At 35.6% G+C, this 27,884-nt stretch overlaps 4 protein-coding genes across 10 annotated transcripts; 2 read left to right on the forward strand and 2 right to left on the reverse strand.

Moving 5' to 3' along the window:
• Positions 1-5,575: 5,575 nt before the first annotated feature.
• LOC117211830 (gem-associated protein 8-like) lies at positions 5,576-6,794 on the reverse strand. The gene is made up of 2 exons (XM_033456073.1): positions 6,261-6,794; positions 5,576-6,142 (listed from the first exon to the last, which is right to left on the reverse strand). The coding sequence occupies exons 1-2, from the start codon at positions 6,482-6,484 to the stop codon at positions 5,650-5,652; spliced, it is 717 nt and encodes a 238-aa protein (XP_033311964.1). The 5' UTR covers positions 6,485-6,794; the 3' UTR covers positions 5,576-5,649.
• A 154-nt stretch (positions 6,795-6,948) lies between these two features.
• LOC117211828 (TBC1 domain family member 15-like) lies at positions 6,949-11,072 on the reverse strand. Of its 6 annotated transcripts, XM_033456068.1 has the most exons (10): positions 10,987-11,072; positions 10,604-10,864; positions 10,018-10,110; positions 9,445-9,946; positions 9,179-9,352; positions 9,016-9,110; positions 8,640-8,838; positions 8,346-8,563; positions 7,951-8,265; positions 6,949-7,895 (listed from the first exon to the last, which is right to left on the reverse strand). In XM_033456068.1, exons 2-10 carry the CDS (start codon positions 10,688-10,690, stop codon positions 7,578-7,580), a joined length of 2,001 nt encoding a protein of 666 aa, XP_033311959.1. In that variant the 5' UTR covers positions 10,691-10,864; positions 10,987-11,072; the 3' UTR covers positions 6,949-7,577. The 6 variants fall into 6 exon arrangements, with proteins under 6 accessions (XP_033311959.1, XP_033311958.1, XP_033311960.1 ...); XM_033456067.1 differs by lacking the exon at positions 10,987-11,072 and having other exon boundaries at positions 10,604-10,973; XM_033456069.1 differs by lacking the exon at positions 10,987-11,072 and having other exon boundaries at positions 6,949-7,883; positions 10,604-10,971.
• Positions 11,073-15,242: 4,170 nt separating this feature from the next.
• On the forward strand, positions 15,243-27,766 carry LOC117211838 (ATP-binding cassette sub-family G member 4-like). 2 transcript variants are annotated; one of them, XM_033456089.1, is made up of 13 exons: positions 15,243-15,748; positions 17,965-18,134; positions 19,842-20,065; positions 20,438-20,555; positions 20,648-20,837; positions 20,936-21,143; positions 21,247-21,423; positions 21,500-21,861; positions 21,939-22,107; positions 22,178-22,278; positions 22,366-22,521; positions 22,619-27,287; positions 27,426-27,766. In XM_033456089.1, the coding sequence occupies exons 1-12, from the start codon at positions 15,746-15,748 to the stop codon at positions 22,961-22,963; spliced, it is 2,223 nt and encodes a 740-aa protein (XP_033311980.1). In that variant the 5' UTR covers positions 15,243-15,745; the 3' UTR covers positions 22,964-27,287; positions 27,426-27,766. The 2 variants fall into 2 exon arrangements, with proteins under 2 accessions (XP_033311980.1, XP_033311981.1); XM_033456090.1 differs by lacking the exon at positions 15,243-15,748 and adding an exon at positions 19,176-19,263 and having other exon boundaries at positions 18,003-18,134.
• Positions 26,959-27,276, forward strand: LOC117211841 (40S ribosomal protein S28-like). Its single transcript, XM_033456095.1, has one exon. The coding sequence runs from the start codon at positions 27,037-27,039 to the stop codon at positions 27,232-27,234; it is 198 nt and encodes a 65-aa protein (XP_033311986.1). The 5' UTR covers positions 26,959-27,036; the 3' UTR covers positions 27,235-27,276.
• Positions 27,767-27,884: the final 118 nt, after the last annotated feature.

Raw genomic sequence — 27,884 nt, forward strand, 5'->3', positions numbered from 1 at the left:
TTGCTTGCTTGCTTGCCTGCCTGCCTGCCTGCCTGTTAGCCTGCCTGCATTCCTGCCTTCCTGCCTTCCTGCCTGCCTTCCTGCCTTCCTGCCTTCCTGCCTTCCTGCCTTCCTGCCTTCCTGCCTTCCTGCCTTCCTGCCTGTCTTCCTGCCTTCCTGCCTTCCTGCCTGTCTTCCTGCCTTCCTGCCTTCCTGCCTTCCTGCCTTCCTGCCTTCCTGCCTTCCTGCCTTCCTGCCTTCCTGCCTTCCTGCCTTCCTGCCTTCCTGCCTGCCTTCCTATCTGCCTGCCTTCCTGCCTGCCTGCCTTTCTGCCTGCCTGCCTTCCTGCCTGTTTGCCTGCCTGTTAGCTCGCATGCCCGCTTGCTCGGGCCTTTCCCTCTTTCTCTCTCTTCCCCCCGTTCCTCCTTTCTTACTCTTTCTACATCTCGGGCCTGTTCTCCTCCGCCGGTACTGCCTCCTCTTTCTCTCGCCTCACAGATTTCTTGTTTCCCTCTTCGTTTAGCTCGCATACCACCTTCCAACCTATACCTGAACGCCCGGTATGCGAAGAACCGACTTACCATTCGCGCTCATTCCGCGCTCAGCCCTACGAGCCTCTTCTACGTCTGTGCCGAAGGTCCTGGAATTTCGTGCCGTGACGCGAGAGATTCTGGATAGTTTGCATGCTGAGTACAAACTGTCGTTTTTTCTACTGGAATCATTGAAATTCGACAAACTAACGCTTCCTTCGATCGAAGAACGTACGTACTTGCTATCTATGCGACGCTCTCTAGCGAGCAAAGCGTGCATGCTTTCGTTCCTCGCATCCCGAATTCGTATGCTCGTTGCAAAAATCATCGTGTCTGATAAACACGATTACGTCGCACCGATTGCACGGTATAGCCCGCGTTAAGAACGTAACATTTGCATCTTAACGGGAAGCATTAATTTTGACGATCTGTTAACGCGTCCCCTAGGAGAGTAAAATATCGATGCTGGTTGCATGATGCATGAGACAGCTCGCGACGTCGCCGCGTTACATCTCGAAGTCTGCTTTTTGGAATAATCGCGCGCTTTCGATGATATAAACATTTTGTAACGTTTCGTGGATAGATCACCGACGGTTTATTCCTATAACGCAGGTGAAGTACCAGCGATAAATGTTCACGTTAATAATTCCATACATCATCGACGACTCGTGACACGTCTGGTGCGACTAACAATCTAAAAATTCGACTTCCACCTCCCTCCTCTTCCTAAAAAAAAGAAAGGACAAATTAACAAACTCTTCATATGGGCACGCGTTGGAATTTCATATGCGCCAAGAATTCAGATTAGCGCGCAGCTACTCGCAGCTCCGATATTTCATGCGCGTTGCGCTCGTCTCTGCCGGTAAATACAATATGATCGTGAAGAGCAGCAGCTCGTGCGCATTGCGCATCGAATTCGTCGGAATCTCGCTTACTTGTTGTCTCCCTGTTTAGAAGGAAATTAGATGATGCGAGAGTGCGACTCGAGTTCGAGATTCTACTCGACCAATGGAAATGTCAACGTTCCCGTGCGAAATCAAGCTGAAATGAAAGGAAGATCCATCGGTTCCGTCGGCTCGCGCGACGCGTCTCGAGGGTCGAGGACCCTTGCTTGGCTCCTCTACCTGACTCTACGACGAGTAGGCAGATAAATCCGCCGCCTACTACTACTCGCTACGGACAATGCGCGCGAGATGGTGCATCATCGTCCGTATTGTTTGCACAGCCATCGGCCACACGGCCCGATCTCTCGCAGGTGCTGGATGCAGGATACAGATCCAACCACAAACGCGTAACGCGTTTAATGCGAACGACGATTACGCGCTTTGCTATCCCGTTGCCAAATTTTGATTCTTACATGGTACGTTAAACCGAATCTCTCGTTCGATCGATTTTCTTCTCCGAACCATATACGCATATTCGTAAACACACATATTCTTCAACATATGTATTTTGCGTTGATTCGAGTTTACCCGAAACCATCGATATCGACGACATACTATTCCTCCTTTTTGTTTTCTTTCGCTTCTCGTTCTTTCTTTCTTTCGTCGTTTTCTTCTTACTCTTCTCCGTTTTCTTTATTGTTAACATTTTTTCTCCGTTCTTTCATTTTCGCCATGATTGTCCTCCTAATTCTCCTTGACTCCGCGATTCTTTCTTTCTTCTTCTTCTTCTTCTTGTTTTATCTCTCTTCAGTTGGATCGATATTTTTTCTTCTTCGTCCTGGAAGAGAAAAAAAGAAAAAGAAACTGTACAACAGAAGTGCTATTGTCACCGTTCAGACGCCTTCGCATTAAAGAACGTCAGGGATTTCTACGAAATCTTTCCGCTGTACGCCAATTTCGGCGCGGCATGGTGGCACAGTGGCATGGCCGTTAAGGGAAAATTACAGAGTTCGGAAATAAAGGGAGAAAGAAGAAGGAGATAGAGAAGAAATGGAAAGAACCAAAGAGATCTGCGGATACGAGAAAGAAGCACACCGCGATAATCCGAGGCCGAAGAGAGGAAAGGACCGACAAAGCTCTCGTCATTAAGCGAAATGATTGCCGGTCGCGAGGGCCACCTACACCCTAACTTGCTTCCAAGGACGAGTCTTTGGAAGACGAAAGTCCACGAATTTTACTGAAAGAACCCGATGATTTCAATAGCTGTTAGCTTTCGATATACCTCATCCGCCTACTAACTTTTCCTTCGTCGCTTCGAACACGAACGAACGCACAACCCCTTTCCTCGTGACGACGTGATGAAGAAAGGTATCGTTCTCGTTGACCGAAAGGATCGACTAGCGTAGGAGAAAAACGAAGATACGTAAAAAGAAGATGGGAAAGCAAGAGAAAAAGAAGAAAAAGTAGACAAAGGAGGAGTAACTATGTTTCTCGCGAGGTAAGGTGCAACGATGGTCCATCCAGCCGGACTGAGCGCGATCGAGTTACCAGTTTCGAATGTCCGCCAGTAGTCGTGAATGGTTCTAGAGTTTCGCGCTCGGATTTCGTAAAAAACGTGATTTCAAAATGCAAATGCTAGAGAAATAGATCGACAATTTTGTGACAGTACATCTTCGTCTCTCTCGTTCGATTCCTTGTTCTGCATTTCTTAATTCCTATGTGTAAGGTGATGACGACCAGTTGTACCGTGGGCACCTTCGTTCCAACTTTCTTACTCCACTTAACTGCAGCAAGCTATACTAATGTAGAATAATAGGGTGGAAAAAAAGGATGACTGGGAAGACGAAGCAAAGGGAAGAAACCAAGGTAAGAGATTTCGTCGAGGCGTAGTAGAGGGGCACTGAAAATTGGGAACTGGTGGGGGTGATGGAGACCAGCCGCATAATGACAGGGTGCCTCGCGCCAAGGCCCCGCTAACGAACCGGCCCACGAGACCCGAAAGGGTCCAGGCTAGGAGACGACACTGTATTATTTTACCATTTCGGGGGTCGGGGGCATCATCAGAAATCATCGCCGAATCCATATAATCAGTAGACGGTTACGTGCAGCCATGATTTTAAAAGCAAGAGGAAGGGAACCGAGAGGGGTAGAAAGAACGAAGGGAAAGAGGATGAGGCCTAATAAGGCGAACGGTGGTAGGTACTTCGGTATCTTCGTCCTCGTCCTCGTCCTCGTCCTCGTCCTCGTCCTCGTCCTCGTCCTCGTCCTCGTCCTCGTCCTCGTCATCGTCCTCGTCCTCGTCCTCGTCTTCGTTCTCGTCCTCGTCCTCGTCCTCGTCCTCGCTCTCGTCGTCATACTCATCCACAACCGCATCTTCGTCATCGTCGTCAACCGTCTTTCAAACATCTCTTGGACTTCTGAGTCCTTAATACCAACTTATAGTACTCGTTGCGGCTACTAATGACACGAACCTGATAAAAAGTAAACCCTTCTACCTTTCTTTCTTCCCTCCTCTTCCGCTATCTTGACGCGTTACACGAAAGGTAGACTCTAAAACGTTCCAATGAGCTCGCAAATACTCGACAGAACGAATCTGGAGTGCGATCAAAAGCCAACGTACGAAATTGTATCAAAAAGAAAAGAAGAAACTAGCAGAAGTTCGAAATAGATACGTTAAATACGCTTGTTCTTTCATCCTGTGATTCATCTTATTCCGAACCTACGGCAGAAAACTTGGTCCGTTAGTAATTAGCGCGTGGGCATGGAAATATAAAATATAAATAAATTGGTATTGAAATGTATATTGCATTGAAATGTATATGAAATGAATATAGCAGATAGAGAAAAGTATCGTGAGAAAATCAAGACTAAGGCGACAAAGAGCAACGTACGATTACACAGTGAAAGTTCATCGATAAAGATCTAAATGAAAGTTATTGAAGGATATGAAATCTTTTATGTGTACTGTGCGTTTATTTTGCATAGGAACGACCGGTTTGACACAAATTGAGAAAAACATTTGTACTGGTCTATCAGATAACTTGAATCTTTGAAAAAATTGATCGGATAAAAATTGAAAAAGCGTTCCCTTGACCCGTTTCGTGCACGGCAAATGGAACAAGATAGTAAATGACTCGATATATTTATTTAAAATGAGTTTTAACTGTTGAGTTCCAAAACACTTTGAAAAAGGTAACATATCGTTCAAAAAACCGTGGGAGTACAAAAAAAATAGATATGTGACACGTAACCTGTATCGACACCGCAACACGCGTTATCTCGATAATTAGGGGCTTTCTCTGGACCGAAATATCGATGTTGGAACCTTTCGAACTGGTTCCAGAAATCCATGGACCGTGTCAGCGAATCGACCGTAAGATAACATATTGACAGACTGACTAAACTCTTTTGTATGTTTTTTTCTAATCTATCTTCGATACACAAACAGAGCATGAACGGTTCTCATCCGTTTCTCTGAATATATCTGCAACGTTGCCACTTCTTATCAATAGAAATTCGCAAAACCTAAAAAATCCATCTATCATGTGCTATAGAATGAATCTTAGTAATTGCCCTGTAAAAGCAAAATTGGTAAAAGCAAAATACAAAAATTTTTTCATTTATTATACAGTGATTGTTAAACCATTTTTTTAATTTAAATCTAATTTCAGTCTTTTAGATATGTAACATCTTCTAACATAATCTGATTTCCTTCCTACGTAGTTACTATATATATGGAAACGTTCCTATGCGAATGATATTTCAACGTACGTATATACATTTGTCGCATATATGGATATTATTATATTATATATATATATTATATTATATATAACTAAGAGTTGGTAGATTTTAACGTTATTCTTAACCGATATAAATTTTCTACGAAACCAAACAACTTTCCTTGCGATGCTTCGGATTTTCAAATAATTTTTACTGCTTTAAAAAAATAAAACATTAAAATAAAACACAACTAATATTTTTAAATACAAAAAACACCACCTGGTCCGATGATCGAATACGCGTGTCGGAACGCGTAAAAGAGGTAAGTAAACTGATAAGTAAATAGGCCAGACTGTCATACACGCTTTGACCAAGAAAGGGTAGACAGCGTCATCTCCCGTTGATATGGTGTACAAAGGAAAATACATCCTTGGATAACTGGTACATTAGAAAACAGGATTAATAGAAAAATTTTCATTACATTTAATTCTTTACAAAATATATCTTTTAACATATGTAGGTGATCCTAGTGTTTATGGTTTTAAAGGAATAATTGGCCAATACTGAGGTTTTGCTTTGTCTCTGTGTCTATCAACCGTAGTTTGAAGAGCAGTTTCCATTGCTAATATCGTAGGGCTAGCTTCACCATATAATAATTTTGCGTTACTATTTCTTGCATGCATCCATGTGGCTCCTCCTTGGATAGTCTCTTCTTCTTCTTTTCTTTTTTTAATACAAGTTTCAGATTCTCTTAATTTTTTCAATTCAAATTTATGTCGCATACTTTGCTCTAAAAAACTCATCATTTCTTCATCTATATGAAATTCCAAATTTTCTGCTTCTTCGTTAAATCTGGTTTCTTCACATTTTTCTTCTCCATTCTGATACTTATATCCACTCTTTTTCCGTTTGTGTGCTGTATACTGTTGACCGCTTTGGCATACCAAAGATTTTAATTTATCTTTTAATATTTGGTTCTCATATTCCAGCGCAATACACCGTGTTCTCCACCAAGTTATGCTATGCCTAAAATTAATATCATATCATATCATATCATATCAAGTATTTTTATTCTTAAATAAATTCGATAAAATTTTGATAAACTTTGTAAACTTGTATAGTTAGTATAAATTGATCGACCAACCTTTTTTGCCATTCTTGAGCAGCTGTGTAATTTTCCCAAAAAGAATTTGCTTGCATCGTATTGACAATTACTTTTTCTTTAGCAACGAAAATATTATTACGATCCGAAATCAATCCTCGACGTTTCGCAAACTTAACCTCAAACTTTATTTGTTGACTACGTTGTTTTTTCAAATTTCTCGTTTTTTTTCGACTTCTCCCGCGTTTTACACCAACAAATTCCATATCTTATAACCGTTTCGTTCAATGAAAAAAGAAATTATATTTGTAAAAGTATCATTATCATCGCACTTATATAAAACCACGGAAATTATGGCTATGACCGACAAGACATCAACCTCGTAAACACAAAATTAAATCTTCCATTTATTTTATATTACTTTATAATACGAGCATCATAATTGGCAAATAATATATAAGTGTTTCGTTCTACAAGTATTTAATATAAGCTAGTACATATATATTACAATAATGAGCGTCAATGTGTGAATTATTGACAAGTATTATATTACTTTATAGATGTACAATCTCAATTGATTGTAATAATGCGTTTTCAATTGTTTCAAATTTAATATTTTTAACTAGATGATAATTCTTATAAGAACTGTAAACATATTTGCAATCCATTCTAGATTTCAAAAGTTGATTTCATATTTCTAAAATTATGAATAAAGGAAATTATGAATATCGAAGATGAAACAGGTGACTTTTATTAGAAATGTACAGTACAGTTGTAAGCCTTTATACAGGTTTAAGAAAGACGTTTAAACTCAAATGAAGATGATACAAGCACTAACACTGACTACAGTCAAAATACACTGTAAATCCTTTCTGTTCTCTGTTCCAAATTCATATGCATCAAAAGCATCAGTAAGATACAGAATATGTGGTTGTACGAAACTTCCTTCTATTTAATAGATAACTAATATTTACGTACCACTGTGAATTTTATAAATATCTCAAAACTCAACGCTACTAACAGTTATTTTCAGTATAACTTTGTAAATTGGAGGTCATGTTTGACATGTGCAGAATTCTAACTTTAATGATCAAAATGTGGATTGTAGTATCACATTTCGGTCGAAATGATTCGTCTCATAAAGAAAATACGAAATCATTTGCGCAAGATAAAGTTCGTTGAATGCCGAAAAGGCATCGCTGCACCGTTTGAACATACAATGCATATACGTTCATCTCGAAGAGTGTGACTACAAATGTTGTTCCTTAAAAGTAATAAATGATACAAAATTGACTGTGTAATGAACAACACATTGATGCACAACACTCTTCAGATAATGATGAACGAACGATCCTGTTCTCACATGTACGATAAATTTAATCCGCGTTCGAACGAAACTTCATTATCTTCAAAATTAATATCGCCGTTTTTTGTGCTATCTCTCCTTGGATTACTATCAGCTCCATCAATTACGAGATTATGACCAGAAGCTTCACAATTTTCTATTTCACTTATTGGTGACGTTTTATTCATAGGTTCAAGTCCAATTATTACGCGAACATTATCAGGCAACTGGTCCGCAACTGACAGTAATTGACAATAGATACCCTCCGCTTTAGATAATGTCCAAGGCAATTCAATATGGTGTGAAAGATCATTTATGTGCTGCAATGTGTATGTTATGTGTTAATTAAGGAATAAATATCTCATAATTGCATAATTTAGAGTTTACCTTCAATATTTCTGTAAGCCCATAACGATTTTCCATAAGCACATTTCTTTCTGTATCTAAAATAGCTGCACATAAAAGGAGATGGAAATTCTTACATGGTAAGTCAGTCCATAATACTTCCCATAATCTCATTATATCAACCGCGTTGAATTCTCTTTTAAATAGTACCAAAAGCCAACGAAAGCAAAAGAACATATTTCCTGAATCATGCTTGTTCAAGTAATGTGCTAATTGTGGATCTGTAGTACTCAGAAGAGTATATAATTGGCACAATTGGGCCTTCATCCCAACTTGGTCTATTTCAAAATTGGTACTCTGTTTTGTGTATAATAATCATGATTGATTAAAATTTTCTATAAATGTTTGCAATTCAGAATTTATTATAATAAACATACCACTTTGTTCATAAAACCAACAAAGCACCAAAACGCATCAACCTCACTTTCCATTAAACATAAAATAGGACTCAGAAGATCGCTCATACCTTGAACGTATCCCAAATCAAAATTGTACATTACATAGGTCATAAGAATATCATATAATTGTGCTAAATGAGGATTGTTATCACCCGAGTAGTACGGATGCGTTCTATCTGTTCTATTCACATCCTTTTCTAAAATTTATATATTTTCAAATATTATAACTTATATATTTTCGTAAATTACTATTTAAATACTTTATGACGTTACCTATCAAACTCTTTCGATCTCGATAATCAGAGAAATTATTCTCTTGTACAGGCGTCATCGACTTCCATTGTAACTTCATCGTGAAGTATTCATCAGTCTTCTTTTTTTTAAGTTCTAATCTTTCAATATGCGTAGAATTCCATGGATAATAATTTAATAAAAATTTCCACACTTCGAAACGTAATGATGGTACAATACCCTATAAAATTTCATAATCTGTTTAATTTGTTTTTTATACACATGTGTAAATAATCAGTGACGTTCCAAATAAAATTCTGTGCTGTACTTCTTCCTTTCTTTATGTTTCTTCTTTTTTATAAAAACCATTTATGAAAAACGATTAATATATATATATGTAAACTACATATATACAAACCCCATGAAAAATAATTTCTTTCACTTCTTGTGGATTTAAAATTCTTTCTTCTGGATCCTTATATTTGTTCCACTGCTCTTGTGACAGTGGAGTACCTAATATAATCACGTATATTTATATACTTTTGACGATATAATTTGATACAACACTATTTCCACCATACCTCTTGGACAAGGTGGTCTTGGGGGTAATACTACACCCAATTCATGTTCCCCAATCATTTCATATTCCTCCCCAGAATTTATCGATGGTAGAGGAGGAACATCAATTGTAAAAGAATTATTTAATATATCTGCAACTGCTTCTTCGACTGGACGTTTAGCAGGGTCTTTGTATACTGTAATTTAGAAGTTATACAAAATTGTTTAAAAATAGTAGAAATTGTGGAAATAATATTTCTCCTATCCCACAATTCATTTGTGTACTTACAGCAGATATCTGCCAATTTGCTAAATGCTTCCAATGTTGTTTCATATGGACGGTTATGTAAATTTTTTACAAATTTCCAAACATAATCTGAAGTGTTCTCTTGAAATAAGTCCAATTCAGCAAATGATTTACTTAGTACTGATTGGACCTCATCTACTACAATGTATAAATTTCTGTTTGTACGAGACTTTACAAATTTAATAAATCCTTTTAGAGAATTTACAAAACTTTCAGCGTTAGATAGCTGGAAGAAGGCAACATAGGTAGTACCATCCTTTTGCATAAATATAAGTTGCTGCCCCCCATGATTTACACGAAAAGAGTTTAAATCTGAGAACAAAATTCTAACAGTCCTTGTACGTCCAAGAGAATCTGGTCCTTCCGATGAAGTACGCGTACGTCTGATATGAGTATCTACCAAAGACCATTCTGGGTCTTGATCTTGATTCTCTGATACTACAGAGTCTTCTATGGGTTTCCATTCTATACATTTGCCAAAACTCTGCAATTTTACAGAAAAGTATTCTATATTGTTTAAAGTAATAAATCATAGTCTAAATCAAGTCTACTTACATATTCAACGATATTTAATGTGCCTAGACTGTGAACCTCATCTTCCCTTGTGTTTGCGCTTCGTAGTACAACTCCCGTATGAATGCATAAATCCTAATTAAAAATTGATTATGCAATACATACAAATATAAAATATATCAAATTATTTAATACTAAATGAGAATAATCCTATAAAACCTATGTAAAACGAGCATAACGTACTATGCTTCTATAATATAATGCGTATGATAGCAAGGACATAACCTCCTATCCTATAATCCTATAAAACCTATGTAAGGGTAAAACGAGCATAACGTACTATGCTTCTATAATATAATGCGTATGATAGCAAGGACATAACCTCACTTACAGGTCATCGTTACACAAAGTATACGAATTTTATAAAAATATATAATCACAACCAACTATAATTGACTTAGGTATGGAAACGAATCATATTGTATACAAACGAACGAGTTTTGTTCACCCTTGTTGACGTACCATAACTATTGCATGTGACTTGAATGTTTACGTCATTTACGATAGTGACAGAGTGTTTCGATTAAACTATGAATAGAGACAGCAGGAACTCACAAGTGTTTCTTACCTTTCCCTGCTCTGTCGGCTCAAACATTTTAGGTGTATTTTTGTATAAATCAACAGCCTGAACGGATAATGGCTGATTTCGTCGCATTCCTTCTACTGTCCACAAATTCACTTTCTTTCTTCCTCTATTCTATTATCTTTGTTCACTCGTGCATTCATATATGCATCTATAAGCTACTGCTTACGAGAATAACTGTCTTTCTCTAGCGTTATTTTGATCACAATTAACAAACGAGATATTTCGTCGTTGGCTCGGATATACCTTCGGTGGCCAGAAATTGTAAAACATTTCGTAATAGTTCAAATAACTCGTAAAATATTCTTGATGGATATGAACTTTGTATGACAAACGTTGAAAGATCGCAACTGCAACATTCTACTTACCTATGAGTAAGTGTTTAATCGCGACCTCTACCACAAAAGTCCTTTACCACTGCCACTGTTGCAGCCCATAGAGATGAATATAAAGATAAAATGCGTGACCGAACTGAGAAAGTGGTACATACAGGAATAGAAAGAGAACGCTGCATAGAGGCCCTTTGTGTCCTTGTCCTAATAATGCATATGCATTCGTACAGTAAATATGCAAATGTTACACAGATTAACGAGTGGCATCAATATCATGTCTGATTGACAAACAAAGACAGAAAAGGCCTCCATGCAGCATTTTCTTTCTATGCTTATATTGTATCCACTTACGCCGTCTTATGCGATAACATATAACTTTATTTTTATACCTTTATGATTACAGCTATTCATTCATTTCAGTGCAATACATATCTTGTATATATTCCAACAACAAAGTTCACAATAAAATAGTATATTATATTTATAAAATGAATATTGAAAATATAGAAATATAATACCTAACCGGTCCTTTTTACAAAACAGTAGTTTCTATTTTACAATTATAAGATAAGAACATGTGCATGATAAAAGAATTTCATGCCTGATAATAATTTCAGATTCCCTTGAAAACATCTGTAATATTGCTATCTTTTAATGCATATTTGTGCAGTTCGTTCACGTGTATCGTTTTATTTGAAAGAAATACCACTGAAAAATTGACTACCGTTCAACTCATTGATTAAAGTGATATTACTCATTATCTCAAGTTAAGCATATAATCAAAAGATCAAATTAACAACTTCAATGTGATATCCAAAGATGTTAAAATCAGAATACTTAGAGATAAGCATTACTTATCTATATACGAGTCGAAATGAAATCACGTTAAAGCCAAAGTCGATTCTCAGTTCCTTTGTTCTAATGTATCTAGTCAGAGGGGATATTTGCTATCCGCGTTTCAGACGTCAAATCAAGTGCAGTTGCACTGAAGACCGTGATGTCAAGAACTACATAGGTATATAAACACATACTACTATGTAATTAAAACAACGCAACATTCACTAGATTGCGATATATGCTCAAGAGATAATTTTAATTCAATTAATTATGGAAATATACATACACGTATGTGTATATATGTATATATACCAATGGTCGTCCTAATAAAAAAGATGCATGGTAAAATACAATATAAATTGTCGTTTATAATTTGTCGCTCCAAAATCGCAGACTTGCCATGATCATGATTGAAACATAATTAAATATATTAACGTGATATATGTTTAACGTAATAATAATCTAAGTTCATACTTAAATATAAATTGTGTAACTTCAAACATTGAAAATAATTCTGTGGATTCACAGCTACAACGAAATACTACTCAAGTACCTATGTAATTGCACGATCGTAATTGAAGATGTGGAATGCGAGTAGAAACTTTCTTCTTTAGGTATTTATATTTCTTAGAATTCCTACTGAAAATTTTCTTACTGTGAACCAAACAATTGAAGAATACTTGAAACAAGAACTGAAGAAATCTTCACTGTAAAAAAATTGGTACATAATTTCAAGACATTGTTCTACATTGTACATATATTTACTTATATTTACTTACAGATATAAGACACGTGTAAATGATTCATAGTAAGATGAAACAAGTTCTTTGAAAATTACAAAGAAAATTATAATACATGATTAATTTGTCGATGAAGAATTTTTAAAACAATTATCAAAAATTATAACAAAATTGAAACGAATTAAACTTTTTAAAATTTAGGTACAGTCTTAAAACTTATTATTTTTACTCAACTTGCAAAACATAATATGAAATTTCTGAAAGTTTATACGAAATTATTATTTTATGTTATATTTGGTACACGCATGTTCGGCGTTCTAGTGACAATTCTGAACAGTATCTTCTCTTACAATAGAATACCAAAACAGACAAGCCGATTAACCAAAAATTGGCTCGTAAGAATACCTCTGATTACATCGAGTCGTTTGCTTATACGAACGGAATCAGTGAAAAATAGGTCGACACACGATTAGTCACGTGGTCATTGTACGCGTGAGACAGAATTTTTAGTAATTTAATTTATAACACACTTATCGGATCAACATAAATATGTTGTTTAGTTTAGTGCATATGTACTGCACATAACAGCAGTTCCCGCTTTAGTAAGGCGGAATAATAACTAAATGACGCAGAGAAAGGATGCGAACTTCGACCGTATTATCAAAAACGATAGAAATAATAATAATAATAATAGAAGAACACTGAAATAACTTCTTTTTCGAAGTCCATTATTTCATTTTATTCAACAATAAACGATATAACATAGATTTACCAGTGTAAATACATATTTCTATATATTTTTTCTAAAAAAAAAAACTTAGCGGTAGCTACGACAATTACTCGCCTTATTTGCCATAATACCATTTTACTTTATACATTTGTATTGTCATTCGTACTTTCCTGAACGTGAGTCAATAATTGGCTTCTTTAAACAGTTTAAACGAGAGACAAGCTATCGTTAGAATTCTATTGACATGTAATGCAAAAGACTACGTTTGCCGAGTGGTTGTTTAGTAAATATTCTGCTGTTAGCAGAATGCATGTAGCGCGGGATTTCCAATTCTCCACATTAACTTTCCAAAGTTTGAAAATCGAAAGTTAGCGTCTACAATTTTGGTAAAAATGATAGAAATCTATAGAAAAAGTCCGTTTGCTTGTAGGAAGTAAAATGGAAGAAAACTGGATGCGTTCTCCACAAACGATGACACCAGCGAAAACAAGGCATCATGTGGTCAAATTTCTTTGACTTGTGAGAAAAGGAAAAATCTTAGATATAATATTACGTTTCTTCCAGATGTAACGAAAAACATCGAAACGCTTGATGTTTCATCTGTGTAAGAACTAGAAAAAACGTTATTCATCTCGTAGAAAAATCCGTTGAAGATATGGAAGAATCGCGCATAGGAGATTGTGATTTATACCGTCCGATAGCAGTACAGTATCTAAAAGCGGCTGAAATGCATGCGAAAATGCAGAGAGACAGTAGATAAGCATGTATGTGTTTGCGTCAGAACCGAATCTAAACTTCGATTTTCATTCATAAGTGCAGTAGCCCTTGTCTACGATCGTCTGAGTACGGATACATTAGTCTTTCTCTTTCTCTCACTCTCTCTCACTCTCTCTTTGCACTGACGATGAGTGAACTGCGTTTCTTTGGTACAGATGCACCGAGTTACGGGTACACCTGTACCGAGCGTGAAGCTAGTGCTAGAGTATCGACCCACAGCATGTGGTAACTCTTTCTCCCTTCTCCTTTGCTTGTTTCTTTCTTGCTCTCTCTTGAAACATCGCGTCTCGTTCACCTATTCCCTATCTCAATTCTTCTAGTATAATTCGCTCCTTTCTCTTTCTCTATGTAGCCCTTTCTCTTTTGCACGCCACGAAATATAGATTTCGACATGGTCGAAATTTGCAAAACCGTCCACAGAAATTTCAACCCTATGACAATATGGTACATTGTTGTGCATGCGCGAGGTGATACAGGAACGTGCTACCTTGTTCGCAAGCCCTACCTATACGGCCAGACTTTTGAAACTGTCATAGAACTTCCAAACGCGCGCACCAAAACTCTGTCTATCATTCCTCGAGTAATTCACAAACATGACTCTCCGATAAGAAAAGTTAATGCTTGGCCTTCAAACTGTGCTGCGTATCATGCACGTAAATTACAAACAGATATTCTACCGTTTCATTTATTCCTATCATTATATCGGGCATCGTATCATTACATCCGCCTTCGAAAAATAACATTCAAAATATTCCATAGTCATTTGTTTTTCCTTCTCCTAAAAGAACTCAAAGAACTCAAGGAAAAGAATAAAGTGTAATTTTTCAACTTGATCACACAGCCAGAATCAGTTAATTAAGAAGTAAATGTCCTACATCTGATTCTATGTCGTTAGTCCTATGTATTCGCGGTATTTTCGGTTTTCGTATGAAATTGCGATAGATCGAAGAATTGTAGTTATCAGAGAAAATAGTGGAAATAAGCTGGAGGGAAATGAATATGCTTCCATATGGCATCTTACTGTTGTCGGAGGTAATTGCGAATAGAAGAAAATATCCTGAGTCATTGGTAATGACAGGATAACGTAAAGCGCAGAACGCTTACAAATCTGATCGCGTGGTTAGAACCTCGCAAGACCTCGAAATCGAGAGACGGAAGAGAAACATGCAAGTGGGAGAGGGCTCCGACGACGGTAGTCGTCCCTGGTTTCGAGTCGGACAGCTCAGTTCATTTGGTTGGTAGAGGCGAACGGTGGTGCATAGTGCGACAGCTGATTCTGGACAGTGTTGCGATCATTTCTCTCTGCTGTCAGTGGATACAGTACTGCGGATCGTTTAGTTGTTTCGCGATTCGATTTTCGCGTATGCGTGTATGCACAACGGAGACAATTGCGATCCTACCGAATACTACTCTTTCCTCGAAAACGAATGCGGCCTTGCAATTTGAAAATCTTCTCATCGATCATTGGAAAAGCCAAGACAAGGCTCAAAGACGCATCGTAGCGATTCACTACGGCCTAGCTAGCCTATGTACATATCGGGCTGCTCCATGTTCTACTGTGATTGCCGTGTGATCACTATTTTCTTGTGAAACACGACCGTTGTGTATAGTGTAGCGATCAAAGAAAGGGCGGAGAAGCAAAGAATGCACAGCGTCATCATCGGGGTATGATTTCGGACGCTGTTAGGATACCTAAATTTATATTCGACCGATGGTGAGTTCACTCTATTTATAATGATCATAACACTTGTTCAGACACTTTCGTAAATTTTTAACTCGTACACTGTACGCGCAGCCCTCTTATCCTACTTGAAGGTTTAACCCATCCCCTTTTGTCTACCTGTCTCACGACTCGTAAATCCTCATTTCCTTCTTTTTTCTTTTTCTTATTATTCATTCACTATTTTATCGAAATTGAAAGTGCAGAGTTATGAAAGGCAGCAAAATAAAATGAAGGCCAGTTCCAGTGTTAAAAAATTCATAACTTTACAAGTACGACACAAAGCTTGTGTGGTTTCGGATCATTTTCTTTACATATTACCTCTGATGACCCATTTAATTTCGCAGCCTTTTTTAATATTTCTCCCATTTGCGACTGTCATTAAAACACACGTTCGATATGTTTAGTGCAACACTTGCAATGTTTATAATCGTATAGTTAATATATATCAGTGATAGAATGGGATTATACATATTGTTAGAAAGATTAAAAAAAGGAAGTTCACTTTTTTTACACACACTTGCGTGTAAATCGGTTGTCGCATCATAGAACAAAGACGAGTTAACAAAGAAAGATAATGATGACATTCGTTTCGATCTTGGCAGACTACACGGCCTGTTTTCGATGTAGAAGGTTAAATTCTTGATGTTGTTGGTCTCAATCTTATTCCTCTTAGAAGCAACTATGTAGGTAGATTCGCTGGGCCACGTGGAGTTAAAATTGTTCACGAAGTTTCAACAAAATAAATTTGATGTAAAACATATGTTGATAATATGTACGTGATAAAAAGATAGTTGTATGCGTTGAATCAATGTTGTAACAAGCATGCTTCATCGCAATGATTCTACGCATCACATCTGTTCATCAAGACATTTGCTGGAATTGAAGTATAGCCGCCCTTCTATCAGGTTCGTTTAAAGATCTGTCGAGAGTAACGCGATGCTCGAGAGATGCAATGGGCATTGACCCTGTACGATCGCGACCGATTTATACAGAAAAGTTTAGTATCGTAATCCGTCTACGAGTTTGTTGGCCGAATGACAAAAATATGATTCTTAACCACCTAAACGAGTATTTGTAACGATCATGGCTCGATCGATCGTTACCAACGATAACTTGTTCTAATTCGAAGGCTATTCATTTACTTGTTAAATCTATAGATACGTAAGTAGGTATCTCGTAAAAACAATTGTAAGCGGCGTTCAATTAAAAATTTATCGATTTACGGATCATGTCGATCGATCGATCGATTAGCGATTAAGATTTGACCACCTGTAGCAACAAGCGTTCATTCTCATCGAAATTGAATTCATCGAAACATATATTTGTATGTTCTGAACCACATATTTTCAAATCTATCGGAATATTTAGCATGTGTTATTTCATTTCAAGTTATTTCATTTATCGCATCTAATACATATCTAATTGTAAATTCATTCTATCGATCTAGATGACAAGAAAGTAGTCGATTATCGCATCGCTAATCAATAAAATTCAATTCAGTTGTAATATTGTCCGATAATTATAGGTGCGTTATCACATCTTTCGAAAATAACACGTGCGTTCGAATTTCATTCTTTCTGTCATTATCGGGCGTAAGAGAAGAATGAATGTTCTCTCCTTTAGAAGGCAAGAAATTACAGTTAAAATGAACTTGAAAGAGAGAATTTAATATTTCTTTGTCTGAATTTAATATCTCTTCCCGTGTTCATCGATTAGAATAAGATTTATTCATTTCTGTCCATGCGACAGATAATGTTAGGATTTATCGTCTAGTAATGTAACAATAAGTCCTAAAAAGGAAAAAAATGTTGCTCTACAGGCAAGAAGGGAAAAGTTCTTTGTTCTCAAACTCGTTTCGACCATTCCAAAGTTCGTGCTTCAAATGCGCGTGATTCATGGATGTTATCCTGAGAATAGTTTTAAAGCGTTGCACAGAAATTCTTGCCATATCCTTTTACGTTCGTTTGATAATAAGTATCATTTATCTATAATGTATTCATTATTTATTATAAAATAATGTTAAATAATACAAGATATTTTACATAAAAGGAACTGCTGCCAGATTATTTAAAAATATTCATTTTTTTATTTAGCAATTCAATCAATATCCACCAGTAGATCGACGCTAGAAACAATTTTTAAACAAATTATAATCACTGTAACTTTAACAACGGGATGAGATGTAATTGGCAAATTTATGGTTCTAGCATCAACAGATGATGGCAGATTTAAAGAATCTCGCTCTGGCTGGTGGAGGAGGATCTAGATACAGTGGGGATGAACAGGTACAGTTCATTCCAGGTGGAAGTCATCAGGTGACCATTAAATCGCCTCCACCTTCACTGCATTTGGAAAGTCTGAACAATGCTGTTCTTAGGTATGCTACATAATCGCTAATCATTACGCAAAAGATAGAACTCGAACAATTTTTTAAGCATAAATTCTTAGAAAGTTTCATTTGGATTTCAAATGACTTCGACTTCGATGTATCTAACAAAAAGTTTATATGTAGGAGGTGAAAAGGCAAGTCTACTTTAAATTCTGTCAATCGTTCGTACGGGCTTCCCTTAAAAAACGAAAATATAAGAACGAGTATGTCTTTTGGCGATTAAGCTTTCTCATAGTCTCGCATCGACACATTCTTTATAACTAATGTAAATAAGAGATAATGTAGTCGATACTGGTAGTTACGTAATAAACTACATCGTGTGCAAATCTTTGTACAAAAATGATTGGATAGCATGATTGCAAAGGTTACTCTCTTCTCGATGAACGTCTTTTTAATATCACGTTTCAAAGGTATCTTTTTAAGCAGTTTATATTGTAATACTGCTTCTCATTTGACATTTTCTGTGCTCAAAAATTATTTATTGTACTGAACCTTAGCAGAAGATCAATGTATAATGTATACGGATAATCGTCTGCACTTTCATTAAGGATTCAATGCTACAAATTGATGTTGAAGTTTTACATACATGTGTAGTACAATCAACTTTTGTTCATTTTTAGATCGAGATATTCTTAGATCCAACTTTGGTGATTAATTGCGTGCTTGAACCATTTTTAAATAGGTACCTAATAATAGGGAAGGATAATCGTAGATTTTAGTTTAGTTTGAGTTTATCTGTTTCTTTTCTATTCATATACACCAAACAGAATTTTATTGGATATATTAGATTGAGAATGTATAACAAAGACCATCGCGGTCATGGAGTGAACATCGAACACGCGAACTAATATATCCCAAATACGACTAAAACGGATCTCAAGGTCTTCCCATTGATCGCTTTAAGGCTTTCACAAAGCATCAATATAATTTGTCGTTCACAAAGTAAAACTGCGCAAAGTTTTTAAACTAAGGTTAGATACTTATTGTTAAATTATATGGGAAAAGTATTGGTACGTTTGACTTTTTCAGGTGGTCCTTCGCAAAAATACACATTGCATTCGAATTAAATGATGCGAAAATAAAAATATAAGCAAAAATCAACGAAGTCAGATTTTTGGTAATTATATTTAATGTATATTCATAAGTACACAAAATCGTTCGAATTTGTTTACGAAAATTTTACTGATTATCCCTTTGGTAACAGTACATACGATCGCGATACCGATTAATCCTTATTTTCGTTGAAACCTTAAAACTAGAATGAAATGAGCGATTAAATTACAGATGCGATGAACATCGTATGCTTAACATCGCGTAGCTTCTAAAATTCATTTTACACCAATGCAAGCCACGCTCGCAGGCATAGGATAAAAGACTTAGCCATGTTCTAACTTTACCGTAACCGGGCAAATATTTAAAGCGAGACAAAAAATGTAAAAAAAGAAGAAAACTAAAAATCTAACAATTATTAAAGTAGGACTAGAGTGAACTGTTCCTTGTGGTAGTTTGACTTAAATATCGCTTTCGTGAAAACGAAAACCAACAGTTATTTAATTTGTTGAATTAAAATATCTATTCCTCAAGCTATTTCAATTGAGCTGAATTATCTGAGGTACCCGAAATGCTCGAAATGTTTGAAATACGGGTAAAAGGGTCCTTTCTGGTTGCTGCAATATTTTCTTCTTTGTATTCCAGTGGCTCGCAAAATAATCTCCATTGCAATTGCAATGGTAGTGCGTCTAATGGTACCGCAGTTGCAATGTGTAGCAGTAGTATGTTCGCGAGAAAAGTACCAAACCATAGTCCAGGACAAGATGGCAAAAGGCCGGCAGTAACATTAACGCATTTACCGAAGAGGCCACCGGTTGACGTTGAGTTCAAGAATCTAGCGTACAGCGTATCCGAAGGCAGAAAAAGAGGTTGGTCTTCGAAAGAACGATACATTACGTAAAAAACATAACGAACGAGAACGATATGTATAAATATTTGTGCATAGAAGCACATTCGGTAGACACTTTGTTCAAAAATATGTACCTTAGAGGTGCAGTTGGACTAGGTTGTGAAGAGGCCACAGCTAGAGAATCTAGGCACTCGCGAAATCTGCGCTTTAATGAAATTTCTATATATTACCTTCACGAACAAGTAAATTTTACAAGATTTTAACTCCATTTTGTCAATGCAAAATATGAAATAAATCGTCAAAATATTGTACAAAAAAGGGGAGATAGGAAAATACGAAAAAATAAAGAAACAAGAAAAGATGATAAATCTTGTGGTGTTTTACGTTGCAGGATACAAAACAATTTTAAAATGCGTAAACGGTAAATTCCAATCGGGAGAACTGACCGCTATCATGGGTCCTTCAGGTGCTGGAAAAAGTACACTGATGAACGTTCTGGCAGGTTACAAGTGAGTTACGTTTCCAAACAATTTATATGATGTTAAGAGACAAAAAAATACAAGTTGAATAAAAAAAACATCACGGTATTCTATATTTTCAGAACATCTCACTTGAGTGGTTCTGTTTTGATAAACGGAAAGGACAGGAATCTGAGGAGATTTCGAAAGATGTCCTGTTACATAATGCAAGACGATCGTCTTTTACCTCATTTAACGGTCTATGAGACAATGACTGTTTCGGCTAATTTAAAATTAGGAAAAGACATCAGCGCGAGGGAAAAGAGAGTGGTGGTACGTTAATAAAACGAAACTCTGGAAACAAATGAAACGCAGAAACAGTAGCCGAATCACTTAAAATAATAATTTGAACGAAATAATGTTTAACGCAGATCGAAGAAATCATCGAAACGCTCGGCCTAAGCGACGCGAGCAATACACAAACCCACTGTCTTAGTGGAGGGCAGAGAAAAAGGCTATCGATCGCATTGGAACTTGTTAACAACCCTCCGGTGATGTTTTTTGATGAACCAACTTCTGGCTTGGACAGTTCGACTTGTTATCAATGTTTAAGTTTGCTCAAATCGTTAAGCAGAGGAGGTAATTGTGGCAACGAATTTCTTAAATATGAAATCATCACTATCTCATAGTTAGTAATGCTGTCTACTGTTTGATAAATGTTTTTATTTCTGCGATATCTTAGGAAGGACTATTATATGTACGATACATCAACCAAGTGCTCGATTATTTGAAATGTTCGATCATTTGTACCTTTTGGCCGAGGGCCAGTGTATATATCAAGGAAACGTTGGTGGCCTGGTACCTTTTTTATCGTCAATGGGCTTGGAATGTCCTAGTTATCATAATCCAGCGGATTACGGTAGGTGCAATTATTTAGTTAAAGACTTGAATAACATTCAAATTTCATTAAAAAAAGGAAAAACAATTTCGTTTAGTTATGGAAGTGGCATGTGGAGAACACGGAGAATGCGTGCACAAATTAGTCATGGCAGTAAATAACGGTAGATGTGCTAATTATCAGCAACATCAAGCTACGATAAATGCAGTGCAAACTGTATCGAATGATATCGCAAAAGAATCACCGCAACAAGAAACAAAATCTGAATCTGCTTTAATACCAAACGGTGTGACAAAGCAACCGAATGGCGGGACAGTAATCAACATACCAATTTCTTGTACGACTTCTTTGTTGGACAGTGCGGAGAGTATAGAACAAAAAGTTGGCTTTCCAACGAATAGTTGTACCCAATTTTGGATCCTTCTTAAAAGAATATTCTTGTCGCAAATAAGAGACATGGTTAGTATACTTGCACACAAACTTGCTCAATAGTAATATTTCGCTTGCTTAACGATATTTTATCATTTTTATCGTAGACATTAACGAGAGTAAGGCTGATTTCCCATATAATCGTTGGATTCCTCATTGGTGCAATTTATTACGACATCGGCAATGAGGCCTCAAAGGTAATGAGCAATGCCGGTTGCGTCTTCTTTACGGTGATGTTTCTCATGTTCACTGCTATGATGCCTACGATTCTTACGTGTAAGTGAACTACACGATAAATACTTAAGCCTTCTCTTTCTATACGTATTAACAACGTTTTTTGATATAGTTCCGACAGAAATGGCTGTATTCGTGAGAGAACATTTAAATTACTGGTATTCTGTGAAAGCTTATTATCTTGCGAGAACTTTAGCCGATGTACCCTTTCAAGTAAGTACATATAAGACTTTTTATTTCAACACTTATGTTTTCAATGAACACTCATTTCAATTAATGTGTTTGTTATTTTTATTGTAGATAGTGTATTCTATAGCATACGTCATTATCGTATACTTCATGACGTCGCAACCATTGGAAACAAATAGATTCATGATGTATTTAACTATATGTATATTAACAGCGTTAGTTTCGCAATCCATCGGTTTAGTAATAGGTGCAGCGATGAGTGTAGAGGTACTGTTTTATATTCTAATCTATAAAATTTGTTTTTGTGTTATTTAGTGTCATCTCTCGGGCCTTAATGAAACGACAAATTTTGTCCTTCTTGCAGAGCGGAGTATTTATTGGCCCTGTATCGTCAGTGCCCATCATTCTGTTCTCCGGTTTCTTCGTTAATTTTGATGCCATTCCAAAATATCTCAAGTTTCTTTCATACGTGAGTTATGTCAGGTACAGCTTTGAAGGTGCCATGATTTCTGTATATGGTTATAATCGTGCTAAGCTCAAGTGTTCTGACGCTTACTGCCACTTCAAGAGCCCGACGAAGTTCCTGGAAGAAATGTCGATGCAAAACGCTGTCTTCTGGCTAGACGCCGTTGCATTGGCAGGTTTTTTGCTTACCTTGAGAGTGATCGCCTACTTTGTACTGAGACTGAAGTTACGATCTCTTCGTTAAAACACACAGTGGCCGAATATAATCGATGATCACTTGGTCGTCATCATGTTAGGAATATTCATTTTACCTTAATCTAGCCCGAACGCGAGAGCTGACAAGTCTTCTTCGGAAATTCGCGGTTACGATTCTAAATTTCGATTCTTTCTCTGAAAATAGAAATACCCGGACATTTATGTATCAAAATAACATAACATAGGTACATGCCTGAAAAAAGCGCGATGAAATATTTTCTTTTTCATTTGTCGTCAACTATTAAGATTTTCTACTTTCTACTTACTGGAATTCATCATCTCATTTACACGCTCATGTTGCAAATGAGAAAATCGCCTTAAAACGTTCTATTATGAAGGACGTACAGTGCTTCATTACCTCGAGTTTTTTTGAAAGAACCGAAGTTTAAAAGGAAGTCTTCATTCTCAATAACACATTTCCAATATCAATTGCAATTAATGTAATTTCTGCCATGTAAATACAAATTGTAAATGTTGAAGAAAACATTCATATTTCATGCAAACTCAAAGAGATACGTATGTTGTTTCATACGATCAAGTGAGATGACTAACAATAGTAGACACAAACGAATGGTACGCATAAAAGAACACAGTTTAGGCATTTTGGACACAATAGAGTGCGCCAGAATTACATTGAAATTGTAAATCATCGATAATAGACCGAAAAGAGATTACTGTTGGTACTATACATTCTCAATCGAAGTGCAAACATTTATAGCCAATTATTACAAACTCGCCAGGAGCCTTAGGCCCATTCAAGACTCATGGTCCCTCCAACGAGCGCGTGTGCACCACGCGACAGCATAGACTTTTTTTGATAGATAAGCAATAGAATTTACAAATCACGAAAATTAGAACGGATTCTTTATTGTTCTTATAGATATTTACGTCACTACATTCACTTACGATTAGTCTATGCGGGAGGTACCTCGAAGATATACCATTGATGATAAACGACCACTAATCGTTTAAACCTAATGGACAAACAGAAGTTTTAGCCGAAAACATTGAAGTACCAAAAATTAGTTTACATATGTATGTCCAATACTCGGGTATATCGGCGAGATACCTATAAACACATATTTGTACTAAATGATTTCTTACGAGATCGCGAGCAATCCTTATCCATATTGTCATTCCATTTATAAATAATTCAATAATTATAACGTTTAAGCGATAAAGAAAAAATGATAAAACATATACTGTAAAAAGCTCACACCTGACCAATCACTAGCTGCCTGTGCGTTTGCTTCTAAGTCTGGAATGCTGAACATTGTTATATTTATTACGATATAGTCGTTTAATTAACGAGGTGAAGGGAGTATATTATTAAAAAAAAAAGAAAGAAAAGAAAAAATTAGAATTAAAAATGAAAAAAAAACAAATTAGGCATGTGAGTATGACTTTAACAGGATTATTTCGGTTTTTGGAACTTTTACAAGAATTTTGTTCACGGCCTATGCATTGTTCTTATCGCTACGGGTTCATTTACTCAAGGACTGAAAAAGAAAAAACGGAAGGACAAAACAAAAAATTTATAGACTTTTTTTGACTTACTTAAATTAGATCTCATTTCATGGCGTTTCGTAATATGTATGTAGTTATGTCATAATCATAATATATAATCATACGGTTGGGGTCAGAATAATCTTACTCTCTTATAGATATTTGATGAGTTTCTCAATTCTGGGAAGAAATAATATATGTAGATTAAAGTATTATCATATAAATATTTTTATATTTCAATATCAAATATAAATCTGACATACTGTTAGTACTTTTGGTTTAAAGCAAACTTATTATCGTATTTTATCTTTATGGTAGAGGCGAATTATATTAATTGTATTCCAATGTATATTTATTACCTTTAATGTAATTGCAACATAATTATGACAGTACTTATTACAGGCATTCTATATGTTTAAAATCTTTCCAGGAAGTTGTTCTTTACTCTTAGACAAGTTGTTTTCGATGTAATATCATTCAAGATATCAATCTATTTCTCTTTATTGAAATTTAAGAATTAATTCGATCATAAATTATCAGACTGTTTATTGAAGGATAAACCGGTGTTAAATGGTGACTTTGCATACAGCTAACACAGTATGCAAAGAAACAATTTGTGAATCATGAAGTAAGGATAGAGACAGGAGTAGGCCAAAAATTTTCTTATTCTTAGATTTGCTGTATAATTATCATTTATATTTCTACTTATTGTTATATGTAAATAAGCAAATTAACCAAACATATAATCAAGAGACAACGACGCACTGCAGTATACATAGTATGTATCTATGTGCGAATATTTTGTTATTATTTCAATTTTACCATGGTAAAACAATTAATAATAAACATTATACCATAATCAAATTGTCAAGGTTTAAAATCGACATTACCATAAATTTGGATATCATATGATCATTTATATTTCATTCCAAATGCATTCTAGTAATAATAATATGGAATGTCTGTGATTCAGTATCGACAAACATTGTTTGGTGTTTAAAGACAAGCTCTGTGAGATGTACATATAAAATGGTATAAATGTAAGGATTAATAAACATGAAGTAATAGGACATCGAAATTGAATAGATACAATAAGATAACAGTTATGTTTCCATGTATACTATTATCACGTTTTGAAAATAAATGGTGGAATATCTGTTTAGACCTTGGTTCGCATTTATAACATAACAAAAGTAAAATATTCAAAAACCAAAATAAACTATTTAATTCTACCATACTATAGTCAGCTCTATATTCTTAGTAGTTTTGCTCATAAAAATATATACCAACATATTATGCAGAACCAAGGTTTAAGCATACGTAATATCGGTACGATGAATTGAAACTGGATAAAATTCATATTCGTTTACCATTCATTCTTATTATCGGTTCATTGTTTCTTATGACACAAGTTATTGATTATTTTTTCTATGTATAATGCTGCGTAATTGCATTCGCGATTGAATGAATTATTAACAGATGTAAAGATGGTAAAATGTTAGGTTTAGTGGTTTACACGATCAAAATGTTAGGTTTACACGAATCCGCGCGTATTGTGTTCAAGGCTCGCGAGAATTGAGACTGTAATAACGAACAAGCAAATTTTTAATTGCACGTGACCATCTTGCGAGCAGAACTCTCAAACTGCTGTTAAAGAACTTTAATAGCATAATATCACGTTTGCATATACATAATGTAGATACGCAGCATAAAAAAATTAATTAAGACGTTCTCGCTTTTAGGACACATATTCCACACGTACAATGTACAATGTATGTATATTGCCCGACCATGTATCGCATACAATTCATGACACTTTTTTCAAGTATTGTAATTTTATATAAACAAGAAAGTATACGTGTGTAAGGCTGTGCGTTTGTGTGTGCGATATCGAAAACAAATAAAAATATGTGTATAAAAAAGAGAAACGATATGTACACGCGGGAAGGAGGATATTACAAATCCTTGCGAAATAAAATTTCCAATATAATATTTCGTGTTTTGAGCAAAGAATGACACGTTTATACTAAAGCACAAATGAATAAAAACATCTGTATAATGTGTAAAAACACAACGATGTTACCTTTATTCAAAATGTAATTGTACTGGATATCGATAACGGATCTATCTAGTGCGCTTGAAATATAGAATTCGAAATTGTAACCGAAAGAATTCGTCAGAAGCACGTGGTGCATAAGCGACCAATCTAATGGAGGAATAGAATTATTTTAAGCTTGCTTTTAGCAATGCTGCCAAAGTAAAGCGTCTTTAAGTTTTTCATTTGTTACAATTTAAGATTAGAATGCTGTAAAATATGAAAATTAATTATTTCACTAGAGCATGTCAAAATTGTAACGTTAATTCTTTTCTACAAATGTTCTATGTTTTTTATCACATAATAAGTATTTCGAATATTATTGAATATATATATTCTCAAATTCTATTAGAAATTGCGTAATTAAGTTGGTAAGTGCAGTTTATAGAATTCGTTGTGAAAGTCACAGTTCACTGTGCAACAACGCATCAGAGTTTCAAAAAGTTTGAAAATTTAAAGTCATGGAGAAACCTATAGTTCGTGCAAGGGTAGTGAAGGTTCTCGGCAGAACTGGATCCCAAGGACAATGTACTCAAGTCAAAGTTGAATTTTTGAACGAACAAAATCGGCAGTTAATCAGAAATGTGAAGGGTCCTGTACGAGAAGGAGACATTCTAACACTCTTAGAGTCCGAAAGAGAAGCTAGACGGCTACGTTAATGTATACACTTTCTCCTCAAAAACTGAACAAAAGATATACCGGATTTCTCCAGGTATTCATATCCGTCCCCTCGTTTACCTAATACAAATTTACATCTAAGAGGGGTTTCAAGCAACGTTCAGTAATTTTTTTAAAATTATTAAAGTCAATACTGCAAAAGTAAATCGTTAACTGAATACTCATTTCCTAGGTATTATGAACAGAAGCTTATTGATATTTGTTTTAAAACTACAATCGAATTCCTATTTTCTTATATGTATACCTATATCTTTAACGAAAAAGCTACATTCACGCATACCATTGATGGAAACAGCATGTAAGTACTATCATTGTTCCAGCGTAATTAAAACATATTAAAATTTAAGAAATGAACTGCGTTTATTATTATATCCTGCGAAACAACATCTAATGTAATTTACATTTTTATCCTCAACCTGTTGTAATTTTATTTTAACCTGAACAAAAATGTAAGAAAAAAGGGAAACATTATATATCTGGAAACATTGTAAATACATATTTCTAAGAACGAAATCAGAAACTACTTGTATTTCTATTCTTTTTTTCGTCTTTTTTTCTACCAACGAACTTTCTCGTCGGTGTTCACATAGATTATTTATAGATGTCGCGTCCATCAGGCAATACAAAAAAG

The sequence above is a fragment of the Bombus bifarius genome, unplaced genomic scaffold (assembly GCF_011952205.1).
Source record: "Bombus bifarius isolate JDL3187 unplaced genomic scaffold, Bbif_JDL3187 scf7180000008247, whole genome shotgun sequence".
Taxonomy (NCBI): Eukaryota; Metazoa; Arthropoda; class Insecta; order Hymenoptera; family Apidae; genus Bombus; species Bombus bifarius.

Excerpts from the sequence above, each read along its gene's own strand:
- LOC117211830 (XM_033456073.1), bottom strand. The coding sequence starts at position 6,484 with ATGGAATTTGTTGGTGTAAAACGCGGGAGAAGTCGAAAAAAAACGAGA. Across the intron at positions 6,143-6,260 it reads GCTCAAGAATGGCAAAAAAG|GCATAGCATAACTTGGTGGA; the intron begins GTTGGTCGATCA and ends TATTAATTTTAG.
- LOC117211828 (XM_033456068.1), bottom strand. The coding sequence starts at position 10,690 with ATGCGACGAAATCAGCCATTATCCGTTCAGGCTGTTGATTTATACAAA. Across the intron at positions 10,111-10,603 it reads AGCCGACAGAGCAGGGAAAG|GATTTATGCATTCATACGGG; the intron begins GTAAGAAACACT and ends ATTTTTAATTAG. Across the intron at positions 8,266-8,345 it reads TTGGTTTTATGAACAAAGTG|AGTACCAATTTTGAAATAGA; the intron begins GTATGTTTATTA and ends TACACAAAACAG.
- LOC117211838 (XM_033456089.1), top strand. Across the intron at positions 20,838-20,935 it reads CGAGGGAAAAGAGAGTGGTG|ATCGAAGAAATCATCGAAAC; the intron begins GTACGTTAATAA and ends TGTTTAACGCAG. Across the intron at positions 21,144-21,246 it reads CAAATCGTTAAGCAGAGGAG|GAAGGACTATTATATGTACG; the intron begins GTAATTGTGGCA and ends GCGATATCTTAG.
- LOC117211841 (XM_033456095.1), top strand. The coding sequence starts at position 27,037 with ATGGAGAAACCTATAGTTCGTGCAAGGGTAGTGAAGGTTCTCGGCAGA.